The sequence below is a fragment of the Charadrius vociferus genome, unplaced genomic scaffold, assembly GCF_000708025.1.
Source record: "Charadrius vociferus isolate BGI_N301 unplaced genomic scaffold, ASM70802v2 scaffold121, whole genome shotgun sequence".
NCBI classification, from domain to species: Eukaryota; Metazoa; Chordata; class Aves; order Charadriiformes; family Charadriidae; genus Charadrius; species Charadrius vociferus.
In genome coordinates, this window is record NW_009646858.1 from 562,495 (window position 1) to 583,707 (window position 21,213).

The following is a 21,213-nucleotide window of genomic DNA, read 5'->3' on the forward strand; positions in this document are numbered from 1 at the left end:
TCACAAAAGGCCATCTCACGTGCCTCAACATAGGTAAAGCCGTGGTGTTACCATTAGGGTTCCAGAGATTGTTCCTGGACAAAATGTAGCTGAGAACTTAATCTGCAATCTTCACAGCTGATCCTGTGAACCAACACTGCCATGCAAAGGAAACATTTATGAGCTCTACTGTGTTACAGAAATAAGGAGCTCTGACAGGTCCTTTGTGGCAGATCTGGGCTAAGAAGGAAGAACCAAAGAGGAGCCAAATCCAAGCCATTTGCCTTCATTGCCTTTTCAAAAGCATCTTGCATGTCTAGGTACAGTATATCGTGTCCAAAGGGGGATGGCTGCTTGCACACCCTTAGCTGCCAGCAGAGCTCAGCCATCAGACTTCTCTGTGGTCGCTCCGTGTTCCACAGTCCACTCACATCTTTTCAGGAGTCCACTGCAACTGATTTTTTTTTCTTTCTACTTTTTAAGCAAAGCAATAGGACTTCAAAAGATATACACAGTCTAAAAAAAGATACATTTGACATCTAAAAGATAACTTTGATGAAGCAATTACTTCCCTTTTCTTCCACTTAGAAGATGAAAGAACCTTTACAATCCAAATGACCAGCTGACACCAGGCTTTGTGTCACGGGTGGATTGAAAGACGGAGCTGACACTGCTGTACAGGCATCGAGAAAAATTCGATTTCCACTCTGCAATCAAACCAACAAAGTATGTCCTTAAATATTTGATGTGATCAAAATCTCTGCTGTATTTCAGATAAACATCAGATCGTTAGCCAGCAGGTTAAAAAAGAAAAGAAAAAAAAAAAAAGGTAAAACATTCTCAAGCAGCATTTCTGTGAGACATTGGGAACATTTCTCCGAGACTTGATTGCTGGCGAGGACAGATGAATGTCCTTAGGAAACTTCTAGATGAGAGCAGATAAATGCACATCGAAGTGTCATAATCAGTGTTTTCTATCAAAGATGCGCTAAAAGGCTCTACATCTGAAGAAGTAAGCTAATGGAAGGAATTTAATTAAGACTATGATTTTCTAGCATAATAATAATAGTGAATGTCCATGGAAAGCTGTGAGCTGCAAGACTTTCATATCTGACCAGCCTGATCAAAGGACCTCGCTTATGCGCAAAGAACACAATATATGCAGCAGATTGTGTCACAATGAATCGTTGAAAAATTTCAGTGTCTAAAAAGTACAAAAAGTGAAAGTTGGAAGAGAGATTTCTGTTCTTTTGTAAAAAAAAAATCCATTTTTTTTTTAAATGTAAAATATAGGATTTGGTATTTTATCTTATAAGCCACACACACAATCTTATCATCTGCATTCTGCAAAATTATAAATATGGAGTTAATATACTACTTTGTCTGCTGCTGTTCTCCTCCTCGAAAGCTGAATTCAGTATTTAGAGCTCATTATTCAACATCACATTTATTAAACAATGCCCTTTCAGTAGCGTTTTCATATCTACATAATGAAAATCCTTCCTCTTCAGAAAAAGATGAGGGAAATGATTGGGATGTAGAAGTAATCCAAGTTGTCCAGGTGTATTCTTGCTGTATATTAACAAGCTTCACTTATCCTGCGGGACACATCTGCATTCAGCAATGAAGAGGCACTGCAGAAAATATCACAAAGAAAATCAGGCTTGGAAAACGCGTCTCTGTGCAAAGGAGATGCAGAGCTGCAGCATCTCGCCTGTGGGAACGGGCTGCCGCCGCCAGAGCCGGATGCACGCAGGGTGGATCAGGGACTGCCATTCTGCAGGAGTCACAAGGCCATGGGGAAACATGGACACAGCTCCCCAGGAAGGGCACAGCATGGAGGGAGTTGGAGCATGGGAGAATTTCACGGCAGACATCGCCAGGGTCCCAGGGAAATCCATTCGCCCAACCTAAGGCTAGGCTCAGTGCCCTGAGAACCCCCCCCACCTTATAATCATAGAATGAATCACAGAATGGTTTAGGTTGGAAGGGACCTTAAAGACAATCCAGTCCCACCCCCTGCCCTGGGCAGAGCCACCTCCCCCCAGCCCAGGTTGCTCCAAGCCCCGTCCAACCTGGCCTTGAACACCTCCAGGGATGGGGCAGCCACAGCTTCTCGGGGCAACCTGCCCCAGGGGATCACCACCTGCACAGGAAAGAATTTCTTTCTAATTTCTAATCTAAATGTCCCCTCTTTCAGTTTAAAACCATCTCCCCTCATCCCGTCGCTCCCCTCCCTGATCAGGAGTCCCAGCTTTCCTGTGGCCCCTTTAGGCACTGGAAGGGGCTCTAAGGTCTCCCCTTTTTCGCCTTCTCTTCTGCAGGCTGAACCCCCCCAACTCTCTCAGCCTGTCCTCCCAGCAGAGGGGCTCCAGCCCTCCCAGCATCTCCGGGGCCTCCTCTGGCCCCACTTCAACAATGTCACACACTGCTGGGGCCAGAAAACAGCTGCTGACCCATTTCACTTGTTAATCTAGACATAGTCTGGAAGACCCAACAACCATGAAACCCAATTCAATTCAGTCAATACTCATCTCCCATCCAGGTATCAACACTGTCATCTTATGACACTGGAGACCTTCTAGTGAAGGAAAGAATAAAAAAATGGGGGGAAAACCCTACAGAGGATAATCCATACACTGATTCTACGTTAAGCTCAATCTTGCAACAAGAATATCAGAATGGTAACTCACACACGGCTGTGGCCTGATGTCCTGTGCAATTCAAGCAGCAGCGTTGTTGTACCTTTGCAGCCTAAGGTGTGTCCACACATTTGGTGGTAAGGTTACCAACAGCCAAGTCAGGAGATAGGGACAACCTTGCATGCACACAAAAAACTATTTCAGAAGTACCAACCACAATAAAAACTTTCAAGCTAAGTACTGGGAACACAGAGAGCGAGGGAGTATAACACAATGTAATAAAGGAAATTGGAAAAAAGGCAGAAAACCTCATTAAGAGTAAAATAATACTTTTGACTTCTCAAGAGATCACTCTTAAGTACCTGCAAAAGACAGGCCTTAGAGCTGAAATGACCAACTCTATTGAACACCAGAGCCAGGGACTCAACAAAGGCACCACTTTCATTACATGATACAATTTTCTCCCTTTCCTGCACTTAACTCACCCTTCAATGACCCAAGGCAGTATTTGCACCGAGGCCAATGACTGTGTCCTTTGCTCCAGAGCCAACCAACATGCCTCCACGGGGGCTCCACAGGTACCACTTTTCCCGCCGTATCGGCTGACTGATGAACTGAATCGTTAAACTCAGCGCAGTTTTTCTCAACCTGTACTTAGTTTGAATTCAGTTCCTGTTTCAGGCTTAAAGAAGCACTAAAAAGCCATAAACTTTGCTATTTTTTCCAAGTCTATCAGCAGATCTAATAAAAGATATTACCCTTCCCTACAAACCGTGCTCTTCTGGACAGGTACGTGGGTTTCTTCATTCAGTGGTAAATACCGAGCTGCCCCGGCACACACATTACAGCAAAAAGCTCCGTGAAACTTTTTACTGAACAATTTTACTGAAAGAAGCTGGAAAACTAAATCATAAACATGTGTCAGACGCTCCAGCATCATGAGCTGTACAACTGCAAAGGACTATCAGCCCATATATATTATTAATCAAACAACAACAATAAGTAATAAGCCAAGTCACACAAGGCTATTTGCATGCCCAGAGCCCTCAACATTTAATGAGGTTTCCTTTGAAGTTAATGTGCCCAAAACGAGAGGCACGGAATGAGCCACAAATATTGATATTGATTTCTTTTGGCATTACTATCTTGGCCTGAAACCCCTGGCAAGGGGAGCGCTTCGTGCAGGAGCATTTTCAATGTTTCTGTGAAAAATTAGCAGAATGCTAAATTCCACTACGAATTTGAAATATGAATCTGAAATGTACTTTGCTCAAGCTTTGTTGAAGAAACAATTTATTACAGTACTTAATCTTCCTGATGAAAGAAAAGGAGATTTTAGCCTGCTAATAAGCTGTATAGAAGCCATGACTAATTAACCTAATTATAGCAGTCTGTGACAAAATGTGATTGTACTAAAACCATGCCTCAAGTAACTGGAATTGCCAAAAACTCAAAGGCTAATAAACCAACACACATTAATAGAACATAAACACTAATAAAGTTGACACCAGCCATATTATTTATAATAAAATCAATACTACAATCATCACAAAAGACGATCTGGAGAGTATTCAGTATCTGATAATATAGAATTCACTATCTGGAAACCCTGAAATGCATAAAATTAGCACAGATTATTGACCCGTGGCTGCAGCTCTTTGAGACATGCAGTTTGTGGGGACAGCAGACGCACGCTGAGGCTGAAGACTCCTGACACGTGCAGCACACTTGGACACATTTACGTCCTGTGATCTCACGGCTCAGCAAAAGGGTAGATGCAGAGCAGCATCTTCTTGGCATCACATAGTTTCCATCTCAACCACAAACCCCACAGGACTCAGCGGGAGAGAGGAAGCTGAGGGGGAAGGGCTCACCTCAAAGACAATCAGTTATTGCAATGCAACTTCAGGTGACGGTCCACTCTCAGGTCCTGCCTACCTCAAGGGAAGTCTCCAGCTGCTCCCCGCACATAATGATTACACGATAAATACCCAACACAGCATCAGTTTTGGAGGGCTGAGGGACACCAAAGCTCAGGCTGCTGGTGGGGACGAAGCTAGGGCACATAGCTGATGGAAGGGGTGAAGGTCTTGTTCAATGATGGCACTGACAGTGTTGGAGCTCTGATGGGTAGGAGTTCCTTACTGCTGGTCTCATTGCAGGCTCTGACGCAGTATGCTCTGTACTCTGACACTCTACACACAGAAGTGCCTGCTCTCCTGGGTGTGTCAAATACCGATGCAAGAATAAAGTCCGAAGAACCATCAACTGGGAGTTGATGTTCCTTCTGGTGTTTACAACCCTGTAACGGCAACTGTACCAACTTCATCACAGTAGTGAGGCAGTTGCAACAATCACGACGAAGCACACAGGGAACATGGAAGGCCATTTCACCCACACTGAATGGAACTGGCCAGCACAGAGGGGTTTATCTCACAACGAAAACCCACTGCAAACTTAGGTGTCTGCTTGGAGAACGTGCCACCTGCAGGCAGGACTAGCAACAGCATCCCTGGGCACCACAAGAGTTATATATTTCCTAAGATGCATAAAAGGATCTCTGAAATGAGAATCAGATCCTGATCTGAAACCTACAGTGGAAGGAAGTTCACGTTCCAGAGGCAACTTAGAGGACGGAAGTAGAAAGAAGCTTTGCAGTGCAGAACACTCCCAAGCAGCGAAGAATGCCAACCAGCAGGACTCCAGAGGAACCAAAATGCACCATTCACCCTATATAACCCCATGCTGAACACGGGCAGGGACAGAGCAGAGCTGAGAAAGCCTGAGATTTCAAGCTATAATATGTATGTACAGCTACAATCTGTACAGACTGCACAGCCCAAAGACAAAATACGTTACTGCAAAGCATGTATTTCATGGGCTTGATGGCTGAGTTCCCCTGATTATGTGTGTTGACCCTATGTGTCCATTTAATTTGTCTTCAAAGGAAAAACAAAAATAAACCCGCTGCTGTCTGAATAGCAAAACGCCACCGCTGAACAAAAGATGATTAAAGAAAGGGTATAGAATTTTTTTAATTCCTCCATTATTATGGAAATACGCCTTTCAGAGGATGAACAGGGCTGGTTCAGTGAGAAGTTCCAAGCTTATTTTATAGCTGAAAATGTGATTGTGACATTTTCAACATGAGCTAGGTCACGTGCGTGCGCAGAATGCGGCAGAGGCCCCATCCTCACTGCCGGTGAAGAGAGAGGTGATAACTCCTGGTCAGGGCAGACACATCTGGCATGACCTGTTCCATGCTACCATTTGACGTCGCTATGGGTCACCTGGGTCAGAAGCATCAGCTTCCTTTAACTTCGGAACTGCAGTCTGCAACTTCGAGCTGTACCTCTGCGTTACCTTAAAAGACAGCGTTTGCCAAGAGAGGCACAGCCTGGCGCGTGCCTCAGCAGAAAGGCATGTGGCACCACAAGGCAGGGCTCCTGCAAAACTCTGGAAAGCTCCACAAAACAATGCAAACTGGAAAAGAATATCAGAGATGTCTTGGTCCTGGATGAAGATACTTTGCTTGGTCACCCTCCAGGAACCAGATGCGTTCTCTACGCAGCATGGTGGAAGGGAGAGAAAGGGAAAACCCAATGTCCCAGATGAAAATATGAGAATGATCCCATTGAAACCAGGCTGTCTTCACTCCCTACTTTACAGCACCGGAGAAATGTCCCACGAAAGCAGCATGCTATAAATAAAACTGATTCTTAAATCACAGCAGGTGCCAGAGACCGACCAAGAGCCACAATAAAACAAACGATACAATTTCAGATTCAGCAAGGTGGGAATGAACATGCCTGATTTGAAGAAAAAATTGACGCCTTCCAGAAAACAAATCACACCCCACTGAATGAGGTTCCAATCCAGCACAATGTGCATTTGTTGACAGACAGGAGCAAAGATGGCATAATTCACACCTCTTTGGGATGTTCTTCCTCACCTCTCACTCCACACACATGGCAGCTGTTAGACCTCCTCATTGCATGACAGGTTTTTTTGCTGAAGGTCTGTCAGCTGTCACTACTCTGTCCCCAGCACATCTCTGCAGGTGGCCATATCGACCTTAAATCCCCACCTCCTCCTAAATACAGTGAAGATCTCCACATCCTTTACAACCTGTAACCACAAACACCAGAGGAGATTCTCATTCCCATCTTACAGAGAGAGAGATGCCTCAGAGGGAAAGAACACCTTCTCAGGGACACACGGACCATCAGAGGTGAAGATCTCCACATCCTTTACAACCTGTAACCACAAACACCAGAGGAGATTCTCATTCCCATCTTACAGAGAGAGAGATGCCTCAGAGGGAAAGAACACCTTCTCAGGGACACACGGACCATCAGAGGTGAAGATCTCCACATCCTTTACAACCTGTAACCACAAACACCAGAGGAGATTCTCATTCCCATCTTACAGAGAGAGAGATGCCTCAGAGGGAAAGAACACCTTCTCAGGGACACACAGACCATCAGAGGTACAGTCACAAGAAACCCACTAAATTGGTCTTGGACTTACGGAACTCTGTTTCTTTGGCATTTTTGTGCTACTTCTCATGCATGGTCAGTACTTTGTTCACCAAACGCTATACGGACAAACCCGAAGGCTGCTGAAAGGCCTTCAGAGGAGATAAGGGATGCTGACTGCACACTGTTAAGGCAAAACAAGTACCTTGATTCCTCCCCAGGAGTGATTCGAGAGGAACTCCACGGGGCTTGTGACTCTGCTCTGTGCCGGGTATCTCAGTAGGAAATCCAGTTCTACCGTGTTGATTTCTTTACTCATCAGAAGTATCTGTAATTCCAAACAAAGAAGATATCCTTGAGCAGCCAGGACACAGAGTGGAAATATACTCTAGCAGATTAATTGGCAGGGGGGTTGGAACTCGATGATGATGAAACGTCCCTTCCATTCTATGATTCCATGAATTATTCAACTCATGTAGCTGCCAAAAGCTTGGCTAAAAAGTACACCGTGCCACAGGTTGGAGGGGTGTGAGGAAACCTACCATGTAGGTGCTCTGGGTCTCCCCAAACGAGGACCAGGAACAAGTATGGAGATTGACAACATAAGAGGACCAAAATTTGGAAAAAACTATGTAGCAAGGGTTGTGATCCAGGTTCATAGATAGCACACCAACGAGAAGACCCTGCCAGCAGAGCCAGCCCAGGCTGAGGGATGTGCTGCAGGTCTGTCCTGGTTTGAGCAACACAGGACTAATTTATCTTCTAATACTTGGGAAGACTGCACTTTTAGAAGACTTTAGTGCCTGAATTTGTGAAAATATTTACTGTATACCCAGCTATGGTGTGCGCGTTCCAAGGTCTCAGTGGTTTTGAGCTCACCAGGTGTGGGGATGAGGAACAGCAAGACTCAAGTTGGCCAACAGGGTTATTTTATACCACGAATGGCACACTCAATTTTGAAGTTTGCTGAGGAGTTCTCTCTTTCCCATGACGGCTGCCATCCTTACAACCCCTTGCCCCAGTGAAGGAGCCCTGAGCCCATCCCTTCCTCCCGAAGCCGCAGCGCTCACAGTGTCCCACATTGGCTGTCACTGCTGGGGGTGCACAGCTTCTACGGATGGAATGGGCTGAGTATAGTCCTTGGGTATTTTATGTTGGTATCGAGATCAATATTGGTTCTTTAGTGCTATTTATGTTAATTATCTAGTCTTATTCTATCAAATCTGTTTATATTCCAACCCCAGGTTTCCTTGCTTTTTTCCCCGATTCCCCTTCCCGGGTGGGGAGGGGTCATTGGGTGAGAGAGTAATTGTCTAAACAACAATAAATTGTTGTGGGTTCCTCAAACCATAACAGGGTCCTGTGCTTGATATCTGCAGTTAGGGAACACACAACTTTCTGGAAAGGAACCAGAGCATGTGTCTGATGGTCATGTCCATCTCTCACTATCTTGCTGCATTTTGAAAGTAAGTGAAGAATGTTTAAAACAAACAAACTAACAAAATCAAAACAAAATGGAAAAAACAAAACAAAACCAAACACAAAAAACTCATGGTACAGGCACCAAGAGAATAAGCAGGTTGTGGAGGTCTCAAACACTGGAGAGCACCTGGGCTATTCAGCTACTGGTGATGTGTTCACCACCAACGGTGGCTTTCAGGAGCACAGGAGCACGATGGCCGGAGCTCTGTTTGAGGTAATCCTGGGAAGCCGTACGTGCTCACGAGCCCGGCTGGAGCCACTGCTCCAAGCGCACTGCCAGACGGCTGAAACCTCAGAGACAAACTCCAAAACCCTGAGCACCAATTCTGGGTGGGAAAAGAGCAGTGCTGGAGTGGTGAGCTCGTTATTTCCTTGTCACAGATCCCAGACTGTATCTCATTGTGGCCTACTGGGCAACGGCATCTGAAGTGTGCCTGGCACCACCTCCCCCAGTGATGGCAATGAGGCACTCGGTTCCAGAGCCAACTGCTTTTTTATATGGGAGAATCCCATTCCTCATCACTCAACTGCCTCCACACCCTGAAACCACAGGTGCTGGTTCTCCTAACAGAGTAAAGTGACCCATTAACTATTTTTTAACGCTTAGTGTAGCTGCAAGCACAACGTGTGCTACTTAAATACTTTATTTAGAGATACATATTAGAAAATTCAGGTATCCTTTGGGTCAGAATTAAGGCTGACATTGCAAAATATAAGCTGTCTTTTTACAAACAGGCAATTTATTAACTAAATATATTGTTGGAGTCTGTTTTTTTAATATATCTATACATATGTATGTATATATATATACTTACTTTGCCTTTTACACATAGTATTTTGTTACGTAGAATTTAAAGAAAAATCACGGCAATCACTGGATCAAGGGTAACTAGACCTGCACGGTGTTTGAGCACTGCAAATTCAGTTCATATCTGCATTCTACATGTCAGGGCATTCACACAGCCATTCACTGCACAAACTTAGTAACAACTTTGCAACACCACACCAAGCACTATTTATTGATCAAATTTGATTGCAGCATAGGGATTTACAAAGGTCTCGTAGCTTAGATTGTAGGCTAAAAATTATACTAACGTACTAGACAAAAGACAGCAGCTGCGGAGCACGCATTTCTTTTGGATAAGACCAATAAGCCTTCGAGCCCAGCTTGCTTTGCCCTTTTTTTTCAGGTCCTGCAAGCAGGTATTACTCTCTCAAACAACCATTTGTCAGCATAATGCAAATCAAACACAGCATCTGTGGCTGTTATCAGCAAGAGAGGCAGAGAAGAAAATCAGTTCCCCAGCCCTTGTGTTTGCTGCTCTGATGCTGAAGGCCACAGCTGTGACAGTTTGAGCTTTCTCTGCGTGCCAATAGCTTTGCCTGTAAAATAAATCATTGCATACAAATTGCATGAAACGGTGATGTTTACCTGGAAGGTAACTTGAGCAGTGTAGGTCAATTTATCACACTCAAACAGCCCCCGGGTTGTGTACTGGAACAGGGAGAAGGTAATGCTGTCGATGAGGTTCAGCACGCGCGTGGCCAGGCTCTCATCTGGAGCTGCCCTCTCAATGGCTTTCTGAAACACCACGCTGAACGCCTGGGTGGGGAGACACAGGACACCGGTGGTTTCTACATGTTCTTTGCATGCTCCTGGGCATTACCTGAAGTGTTGCAATGAGCAAAGCCAACTCAGACACTCTATCTCTAGAGCCACAAATAAAGCATCCCCATCTGCCCAGCAGCGTGGCCCACCAGCTGCAGGAGGCAGGGCAACAAGAGAGAGAGAGCAGACCCGCTACCTGCCTTTAGCTGCTTTTTTTGGAACATACAGCCAGGCAATGACGGAATCACAGAATGGGTAGAGTTGGAAGGGACCTTAAAAATCATCCTGTTCCACCGCCCCTGCCCTGGGCAGGGACACCTCCCACCAGACCACGTTGCTCCAAGCCCCGTCCAACCTGGCCTTGAACACCTCCAGGGATGGGGCAGCCACAGCTTCTCGGGGCAACCTGGGCCAATGCCTCACCACCCTCACAGTGAAAAATTTCTTCCTAATGTTTAATCCAAACCTGCCCTCTTCCAGTTTGAAGCCATTCCCCCTCGTCCTATCACTACATGCCCTTCCAAAAAGTTCCTCTCCAGCTTTCTTGTTGGCCCCCTTCAGATATTGGAAAGCTACTTTAAGGTCTCCCGGGAGCCTTCTCTTCTCCAGGCTGAACACCCCGAACTCTCTCTCTCTGTCCTCACAGCAGAGGGCCTCCAGCCCTCTGATCATCTCCGTGGCCTTCTCCGGACCCACTCCAACAGGTCCTGTGACACTGCACTCTCTCAAGCTTGAGAAAGTAATGCAGAGAGAGGCTGAGTGAGTTAAGACACAATGGATATAGGAAACATTTCTCTGACCAAAGGTGGTGTCTCACAGGGATTACCCAGTCCGCTTTTGCTGCGAACGCTGAGCCAAAAGACAGTGGTGTTCCCAGAGAAAAGCAGAGCTCCCATTTCACAAATGTTTCAACCTAGAAAGCAATTCCCCTAAACAAAAAACCCCACGAGTGTTTTACTGTCTGGATTCAGCAAAGGAGTAGGTGAGAAGGGCAGGTAGGATTTCATCTTGTGGAAGTGGGATTAACCAGTCAGTGAAGTCCCCTCGGGGACTGGTGCACGCATGGAGAATTACGCTCTTACATAAGATACCAAGGATTCCCATAACAACACTTCTGATCTAAATGAGAAAAGACAAAAAACTTTCAGAGCCGTCCAAAGAAAACTCATTAGAAAATTATCAAATGCAACTGGAAAAAGAAAAAGGAAAAAAAAAAAAAAAGCCTGAGTTGTGATTCGCAATGCAAAGGCCGCCTGCACCGGGACACAGCTAACAGGAGATAATGAGGGCAATACAAATTAATAGCACCAACTGGACAAGGCACGACTGTCTTGGCAGCAGTATCTTTAGGGTTTTACAAAGCAAAACCGATGCCTCAACAAATTAAAGTACCATTGGTACCTACTGAATTATTAAATAATTGCAGAATGCATCTTCCTGCTTAACATTTCTTTAAATTGTGTTAAAACATGCTGCAGAGCAGCATACAAATCTTGTGTGCTCTAATTTATAATGGGCTTCTAGCTGTGTGGTACGTATTTCAAAATCATCTCTGTGCATCTTTACACAACGTTTTATGATCTGTCATCAAAATTTATTAGATAAAAACATTTCACCCAATAATTTTCTATGTATTTATACACATTGCTAATATTAACTGGAAAACATAAAACAAACAAAATACAGAAGACACAGATTAAAGGTGAAACCTCAGAAACTCCTGTATCTATTATGCATGTGTAAGGAATGAATCTTTCAAAGGCACTCTGGCACAAAAGATATTCTGTACATTTTCCTGGTAAAATTATTTCAACACATGAGTTGTAAGTATAAAAAAATAAAAGCTTCTTTGTGGATGAGGCTCAAAATATTGTATTCTCTTCTCAACTACTTTTTTCAGGTCACTTGTCAAGGTAAGAAATTGTTTGGAAGACGTTCTAGACTAGGATGCCATCTCATTTAACCCTCTGTCCCCCGAAATACCTTTCTCCTGTGATAAAAAAAAAAAAAAAAAAGTCTTTCATTTATTGTAACATTAAAACCGGAATTCTTCAATAAATACCCTGAAAGGCCCTTGGGTGTCTACTGGGCAGACCTGTTGAGACTACTCTGCCAAGGCAAGGCATTGGCTACACTTTCATTTTTACTGCAGCAGGTCCTTAGAAGCTGCTCATGCAGAGCAGGGCAGCACATGCAGAGCAGAGAACGAGGGGACCACAGCCTGAGCGGCTTCAAAGACAGAGGGGACAGCTTGAAAGAAATCCCACTTCCCACCAGTCAAGGAACAGAAAACAACTTATTAAGTGATGCCCAAACATCAAACAAAGACATGAACTATGAATTCACTACTGGTCATATATTCCATTCTAAAGATCTAGCTCCTCCTCTGTGGCAAGTGGAGGCTCAATCTATCGACACCTGCCATGAAGAGAAGCTGTGGTGTCTCAAAGAGACTTGGAAAACATGGCCATGCTCTCATTCCCACAAAAGCTTCCCACTGGGCTCTGCTGCCACATGGGAAGTGGGACAGTTCAGTCCCATCACTATGAGTAGTAATAATTACAATGAAATCAACCTGTCATGTTGGAATTGTTCTCCAGGTCTTCTGGTGAGAACAGCTCCAGGTGGGAATGTTCTCCAAAGGAGGGACATCACTCCTAGTTCTCTGTGTAACGTGTCCACGTACTACAGAGCTACGCTTGCTCTGCAGGGAAGGGCAATCTCTTTAGACAAGAAGGAAAAGTAGCAACGCCTTTGAGGCACAGACCCTTTGGCCATGTCTCTTACACATTTATTTTAGGAGCGCAGGGCAAGAAGAGGTCTCTCTCCCAGCATGGTCCCCACTGGGGTGTTCATACCGCCATCAGCAGCATGCCTGTAGCTGAGACTGCCAACGGCCACACTGCGAGGTGGTAACACACCTGTAAATCCCCTCTGGACTTCTAGTCTAAGGACATTTTAGGCTGTGGGCTTGCTGGTCTGTCAGATGGCGAAACAACATGGCGAGAAGAGCAAAACCACAGCTCTTCAGGTGACTTTCCAGACTGAAGTTAAGCGTGTGGGCGGACCCAGGGCAAAAGGCAGTGAACATTCACATCATGCACACACTAACCGTTCCAGCACACCACCCACACCCAGACAGTAACCCAAAGGTGGATTTCACACCATGCTGCTGACTACCTGAAAGGCTTTTGTGACCGTAACGTAGGAAGCATCCAAGCTCCCGACAGCCCGGCTGCACGGGACCCTGCCTGTGCTGCAGAGGTGGAAGTAGGAACGACGTGCCTTTTGTACAGGAAGGGGCAACAAATCCCTGGTGATGTGTTCTTAGTGGGACAGGACTGTGTTTAGACAGTGACGCGATGTTTTAACACTGTGTCATTTGGGAAATCAGGACTGTTTCAACATCAAGGTATCGGATAATCGTTAAGGGCTGCGGTGATTCCTGGTAACTTATGAAGTATCTGCACAGGCATTATGACCCTGAGGACATCACAAATACCGAACTGATGTAAACATAAAGAAAAGATCAAGTGATGGAGTAAGTGACTCCAAATGCTGTGCAAAAATATATAAAATACACAGAAAAAAGTACTTTGTTAGCTTTTTCCCCATATGATATCTTTTAAATCCACTGCGCATCTTGTTCTGCCAGGCCAAGTGTGTGAATATGGAAGAAAGAACAAATGGTTCATAGGGTCCTGCTTTGCCAAGAAACTTCCTGGATTTTTAGTAATAAAGGATGTTAATGCATCGCTAAGTCAGACTGTGTCTTTCCACCAGACTCCAACTGCTTAGAAAACAACCAAGCAAACGAAAGAAAAGCTAATTAAAGCTCATCTAACCCGATCCCAATCTGGCCACCTGCGGTGGGCTGACCGGCAAATTTGGAGCCCAGGAGGGACCCTGACCCACACTCACTACTTGACACAGAGGGACCTTTTCCTTCGCCATTCAGACCACTCCTCCCCGGGTCTTTGCAGGTGCAGCTGAAGCTCTGCTCCTTCCATAGAGGGCAGCGGTGAACGCGCTCTGCTCAGTGTTTGCAGCGACTTTTGGACAAATCTTTCCCAATGAGCACTAAACACTATTGCAAAACCATTTAAGAGTCATGTGTGTTAAGTAGACATATAAAGAAATGAATTACAGGAAACTTTTCCATAAATCCGAATCAGCAGAATGGTTTAGGTTAGATCACCTTTTTGTCTGGGAGTTCAAATATCCCCGAGAGGCCCAAGGCAATGACCTTGAACCTCAATAAGGGCGAGAAGCAGCGGCACTGCCTCCCAGGGCTGTGGGGACAATACCTTCAGAGAGAACTGGTACATGGGATGGATGGCATGGAGGTCATTCATGGCGAAGTACAGCAGAGAGGCCCGTGCAGCGGCGGGCCGGTAGTGCTCTCTGGCCTCGTTAATCTTGGTTTCTGTCACCTTAGACTCCTGGACCTGGGAGGAAAACACAGAACAAAATTGCTGGGAAAACATCTTTGTGAATTCAGCCCAGGGCAGGACTGACATCTGCTGCAAAGACGTCAGGTCAAGCACTGGGCAACCCACCTGCGACCACCGCAGGGACCTGTCTCTGCCCTCCAAATCACAGTGCAGCCAGGCTCGGGTCGCCCACTCCCAGCATCCCCCCTTCACAGAATCATAGAATGTTTTAGGTTGGAAGGGACCTTAAAGATCATCTAGTTAGAGGTCTGCTTCTCAAGTCAACCCTTAATTTGTTATCGGTCCATCTACCTGAAGGAAAATGTTCAGCCAACACTTTCCTTTCTATGGAAGTCCTCTCTGCTATATTTATGGCTACATATATGTTCTATTTATGGTTCTATATATGCCCTGGGCAGGGACACCTCCCACCAGCCCAGGTTGCTCCAAGCCCTGTCCAACCTGGCCTTGAACACCTCCAGGGATGGGACAGCCACAGCTTCTCTGGGCAACCTGCCCCAGGGGCTCACCACCTGCACAGGAAAGAATTTCTTTCTAATTTCTAATCTAAATCTCCCCTCTTTCAGTCTCAAATCGTTCCCCTTCGTCCTATCACTCCCCTCCCTGATCAGGAGTCCCTCCTCAGCTCTCCTGGAGCACGGGAAGGGGCCCTCAGGTCTCCCCTTTTCGCCTTCTCTTCTCCAGGCTGACCGCCCCCAACTCTCCCAGCCTGTCCTCCCAGCAGAGGGGCTCCAGCCCTCCCAGCATCTCCGGGGCCTCCTCTGGCCCCGCTCCAACAGCTCCGTGTCCTTCTGTTGGTGGGACCCCCCGAGCTGGAGGCAGCACTGCAGGGGGGTCTCTCCAGAACAGAGCGCAGCAGAGGGGCACAATCCCCCCTCGCCCTGCTGGCCACGCTGCTGGGGATGCAGCCCGGGCTGCGGTTGGCTTCCTCTGGCATATTCTCCATTTAGCTGCATTTACCACCCCGATGCCCAGTCCTCTGTTTTCCCGAGCCCCCTCCAGGCTTCTCACCAGGATCCCTGCTTTTCACTATCTGGGATTGTTTTTCTCATCAATGAGTTTATCCTGCTAATTGCCCCCCTTCCTGCGCAGGTCATTAATAACACAGGGCTGAACAGACTTAGTGCTGCTCTCCAGGCAGCTTCCCTCAAGGCTGAAAACTGCTAATTTATAGCAGCTATTTGCTGTCTTTCCTCACCAGCATTTAATACAGCCCTACCTTGCTGGCCAGGTGTCTGCATAGCTGCTGTGACAGACATGGTGAAAATCCTTTTGGCAGATACATCACCCCATTATCGTCTCAGTCCTGTTCAGTCTTTCGTTCCACTTCAGCAGCATCAAGTGACACCCTCGAGCCTCTCGGGGATTATTTTAGGCTCTGGTTACGTTCAGTGTCCCGCAAACACAGCAACACGCTGCCGAGCCGGTGCTGATCCAGCTAGCTCAGCAAACTGTGCAATGGGGATGTGGCAGAAAAGGGCTCAGCACATGTTGTACAAGCCAGCAGGGCATGACACAGCCCCCACCGAAACACACACCACTGGGTCTCCCTCTGCCGGGACCTGAGCTGGTGTGAGCACATCTGGCTGGAGCACATCAAACCTTCCCAATGAAGCACAGACTGAGCCTTAACCTGTTGTGTGCAACCAACACATGTTGGGGTCTGTGGGATTAGCCTGCTTGCACATAGAATCACAGAATGGTTTGGGTTGGAAAGGACCTTAAAGACCATCTAGTTCCAAACTCCCTGCCATGGGTAGGGCCACCTCCCACCAAACCAGGTTGCAATCCCCATGAGCAATGAAGATCTGAGTCCCTCAATGAGCAGCTTTGATGTCTACTGCAGAAACAAGCATCCACATGGGCCATGAATCACCTGTCTATATCAGATGAGTCCTCATTCTGGCAGCACCCATGTGTCTCCACTGACTATAAAGGGAGCCCACAGTCTACCTTAGACTTAGGCAACTAACTTTTAGATATCCCATCACCAAAACGATTAATAAAGTTAGTGGGATAAAAGCCAGAGGTGGGGAAGACAATTGCTATCCACAAATGGAGCAGGGAGGACTTTCATAGAAAGGAAATTGTTGGTTGAACATTCTTCTTTGGGTAGACAAACCAAGAACAGATTAAGGGTTGACTTGAGAAGCAGACCTCTCATAGGGCCCCGCGACAGCTTGTGGGCACCAAACCCATAAAAAACAGGTGCAAACTCCAAAATTCATCCCTGTTGCTAGAGAGCTGGCAGTGACCAACTTTACAACCACAACTTGTTTAGAAATTGAAGCGCTTCAAGAACCCCTACTTCAAGAGGGAGATGCCAAGCTTGCCAGGTCAAAACATCCCTTCAACGTCCCCTTTGGGGGTTCAAACAAACCCTCCGTAGGGACCTGAATGCATCTGATGTACCATGAACGACTAGCAGAAATAATTCCAGTTTTTAATGTGGTGGATCACTTAGTTCCTTGGTCGCTGGGGCTACAGCACTGGGAAGCGAGAGGCAGTTCCAGCCCTGACCCCAGTCCGTGGGTAACTGGTCCAGGCAGCAGAGGCCAGTGGGCTGGAGGAGGACAAGGGCGGGCTGTGAAGATGGGAGGACTGCAGAGCGAAGCAGTTGAGAATGGCCCTGCAGGAGGTCTATAGCAATCCTGGCCCGACAACCACACTTCTCAAGCTGCCTCAGTGGCAGGGGAAACCACCATGCACTTAACTAAGCCCACCCAGCCAGCAAGGAGAACAACGCAGGTGGCACTGCTGACACTGCACAGCTAACACAAACGCTGATTTATACTCTAAGGAACGGCAAGGTACGAAATACCCAAGTTCTTGAAAATTAACTCAAGATGGCAAACTCAACAAATTCCAGTCCCCGGTCAGTACTAAAATCGAGTTTAATTGAGGAAGTGTGATATATTCAGGATTACACTGGAACAGTTTGAAGCTGCCTTGATACAGTGTGTAAATTTTATTGTTTTTACATTAGGCGCTGACGTTTTCTCTTGGTCTTAAATAGGCAATTTAACATACAAAAGCTGCAAAGAACTAAATAGCCTGAAGCTGTCCAGAATGGAGAGCACTTCAATTTATACCACTTTCTATTCTCTACTCAGCAGAAGGGCCAGAGATGGGTAAAGAAGTTACGCTCCTTTCTATGCACCTAGAAATCCTTAGAGATAACATCACACACATGCTTTTCTCTAGGCTATCGCTGTCTTTGTACCTTCTCTTCAATTTCTGCAGCTGTCTGCTTAGTGATCTCCAAGTTCTCCACCAACGCTGTGTCTCCCAGGAAGTTCCCAGATGCTGACGACAGCCGGGAAAGCAAGTTGTCCTCTAACGTCTTCAAGGTGATTTTGAATCCATTTTGTTGCTTTGTGAGATCTGACTGCAAATAATAAATTCAGAAAGTTTCAGCCACAAAACACAAGGAAAAGGAAGGATTAATCACCTTCACATGGGAACAGGCTTCTAACTGACAATTGCCATAGTCCGGTATTGCTTACTCCTGCTCTCTGAGACTCCTGGACACGGGCAGAGCTTTGGGGATCCGTCCATATCCAACAAGCCACCAACTCAGAGGAACCTTGAACAGCACAGAAAGCACCAGGAGAAACCAGCCAGGAATGTATTAAAACACTAGAAATAGATCAGGAGGAAAAGACCTTCATCCCCGACCTGAAACATATATGCTGCATGTCTGTCTTAGAAATATCTATTTATTGGGCTCAAGTCAGCCTGGATAGTCCCTGCTGCCTCTCACCCCTCCTGGTGAACCTCTGCACTTGCCATTATACACCTACACCAGTCACACCAGCAATGAGGACCATGGGGATAACGCCTGATGACAAAAACAACAGCAAGGTCAGTTGGGTCCAGAGGTGAGCTCAACACATCTCAGGATCAAGACGGAGGGAAGCGTTACAGCCTGACTTGATTGCTGCTCCCATTTGTATTTTGGCCTTGAGATCTCACTGGGACCAGTGGCTTACTGTGTTAGGAACTCTACAGGCAAAGACAAAGTGCCCCTGCCAAAGGCTTTGCAAACTCAGCACAAAGATGGCCAAGCAGATAACAGACCAGTAACAACCATCTCACCTCGAGGACAGATCTTCTGAATTATAGTGCAAATTCTTCCAATTTCTGTGAAAGGCCCCCTGCATTCTCCCCAGACACTTGTTCCATTTTCCTCTCTTCTGCAGAAATACCCGTCATTAGCGCTGTTCATGGTGGAAACAAAGACTCTCATCTGGCTCCTTTCTGAACTGATCCTCCAGAACAGGCTTTCTCCCATGAAATGTGATTGCCCTATTCTATGTGTTTGCTCAGGGAAACGGCATCTTTCCTGGATTTCAGGTATATTACGTTATTCCACTATATGGTGCTATTGTGAATGCCTATTTTTAGAGTTATCACAGAAAACATCTGGTGGGAAAGCTCTGCATCCCATTCGGATGCTGCTAAGACAAAAGCCCGGTGACTATTCTCTACACAAATGAAGGCATTCAGCTAAACCCCTGCTATGTAAAACACTACTGCCCGACACACTGTTTTAAATCCTCAGACTGTATTCAAGTGACACAACCAAGAAATCCAAGTAACTTGCCAAAGAGTGTTTTATAGCCCTGCAAGAAATCACCAGCTCCATGAAGCAGCAGATATGGGGCACATGGAATTGAGACAAGTTCTGGGCCACGACAACTGGCACATGACAGATTCAGTGACATAAGCCAAATGATTTAATGTTCCAAAGACATTTTTTTTTAAAACATACCCACACCTTCCAACCACCTACGGGGTCTGGAAGATCCCCAGAAATGGGAAACATGACCCCATGTCTCTTCCCCTCCCACAACGCAGAAAGAAGCCAACAGTATTTGCTCTGTTGTCAGAGGTTTTCAAGCAGATTAACGGACTCTTCCATTAATAAGTCATCTTTCAACATTTGGGCTGAAATTTCATATACTGGCTGCACACACACTCATTCCATGTTAATGTCAACCCAAGTGCTCAGCCGAGTGCGCACCGAAGCGTGCCTTTTATTGGCATTTAAGCTCTAAACGGCTGGTTTTCGAGGCCTGCTCTGTAGGCATTACACACAGGAGTTTGCCCACGGTGGTAAATATTTTACAAGTCTTGAAACAGAAAACTAACATGGCTAATTTTGTGCATTCCTGTCATTCAAGCATAGCATGCCTTGAAAAATGACATTTTGCAAGCTATTATTCCAGACCACGGACTGTAAGCCCTGGAGTTATTAATGAGGATGTGTGTGATTTTTGCTCCAATAGCTTGTAATCACCATGCAATTTTTGAAACGCACCCTTAGAAGTGTACACAATGCTGCATTCCCCACAACAGCCCACATCTGTTGCAGCTTTATCATGCTATTGTTTTCGGCAGTAGCAAGGTCATCATTTCTTATTTCTGCTGTGGAGCTCATTAGCTGTTATTTCACAGTTGATATATAACAGCGCTACTTCTGGGAAACAGGTTACTCTGAGAGCCTTCACAATTTTGTTCCATGAAAAAAAAATAAAAATGTTCACCAAAGCTACAGGCCAGTTTCGCAGGATTCACTGCCCCTTCCCAGCTCAGCCCCAGCAGCCACCTGTGCTCCCCCTTTCTGCCCATTTTATTGTATTATTTTAACATCACAAACAAGAGAGAAAAAAAAAAAAGCCCACCCTGTATTTTCAATCCACTCCTGCACAGCACCTTCTTTCCTGAAGGACCTCAACACTGTCCATCACAGCCCAAATGCGCAGGGACTTTCACGCACACTTTACCTACTGAATCATGGAATCAGAACGGTTTGGGTTGGAAGGGATCTTGAAGACCACCCAGTGTCATCCCTGCCCTGGGCAGGGACACCTCCCCCCAGCCCAGGTTGCTCCAAGCCCCGTCCAACCTGGCCTTGAACACCTCCAGGGATGGGGCAGCCACAGCTTCTCTGGGCAATTTGTGCCAGGGGCTCACCGCCCGAAAGAAAATTACACCCGCCACCAACCTGTTTGTGCTTTCTGAAGGGCACCTGCAGCCCCACATCCCCCTGCCAGTGGCAAAGACGGCGCCTGGGCATGTGTTTCCCTTGTCCTGTGCTCAACCTCCTTCCACAGCACACCTGCCCTGAAGGAGTGGGGCCTTCAAAAGGTGCCACCCTTAATTCACAGAATTTTCACTGTTTTCTAGTGCTCCATTCCATTACAGGACAGGAGGGACGCGCTGCTGACTGTGAGTTATTCATTTTCAGAGCCTAATTGTGGATTTGTACACTGCGCATGATATTGAGCTTGTCTTTCTCATTGTGACAGCAACCACTAACAGCGACGGTGCCGAGGCCAAGAGGAACGGTCCTTAACATAACAGCAGTTAACGACACCGCTCTGCTAATGGCGGTCACCCCCCCAAGCCCCTGCAGTGACACTCCGCGCAGGAACAGGGCCGTTGGCAGCATTTGCGACCCGGAGCCGAGCGCGTGCCGGGGGGCGCCATCAAGGGGCTTTGGGCCTCTCACGGTCCCAGCGAGACAGCCACGGCTTACACATTAAATCACTTCATTATGTATT

The 21,213-nt window shown here is 46.4% G+C and overlaps 1 protein-coding gene across 1 annotated transcript in view; it reads right to left on the minus strand.

Annotated features, from left to right (window-relative positions):
- DNAH9 (dynein, axonemal, heavy chain 9) overlaps positions 1–21,213 on the minus strand; it is a 218,965-nt gene that overhangs the window by 61,409 nt on the left and 136,343 nt on the right. Inside the window, exons 57-60 of the mRNA XM_009894355.1 lie at positions 17,868–18,032; positions 14,498–14,638; positions 10,014–10,184; positions 7,305–7,427 (exon numbers count right to left, since the gene is read on the minus strand). Of these exons, the coding sequence (XP_009892657.1) occupies positions 7,305–7,427; positions 10,014–10,184; positions 14,498–14,638; positions 17,868–18,032 (600 nt within the window). The remainder of the gene's footprint in view (positions 1–7,304; positions 7,428–10,013; positions 10,185–14,497; positions 14,639–17,867; positions 18,033–21,213) is intronic.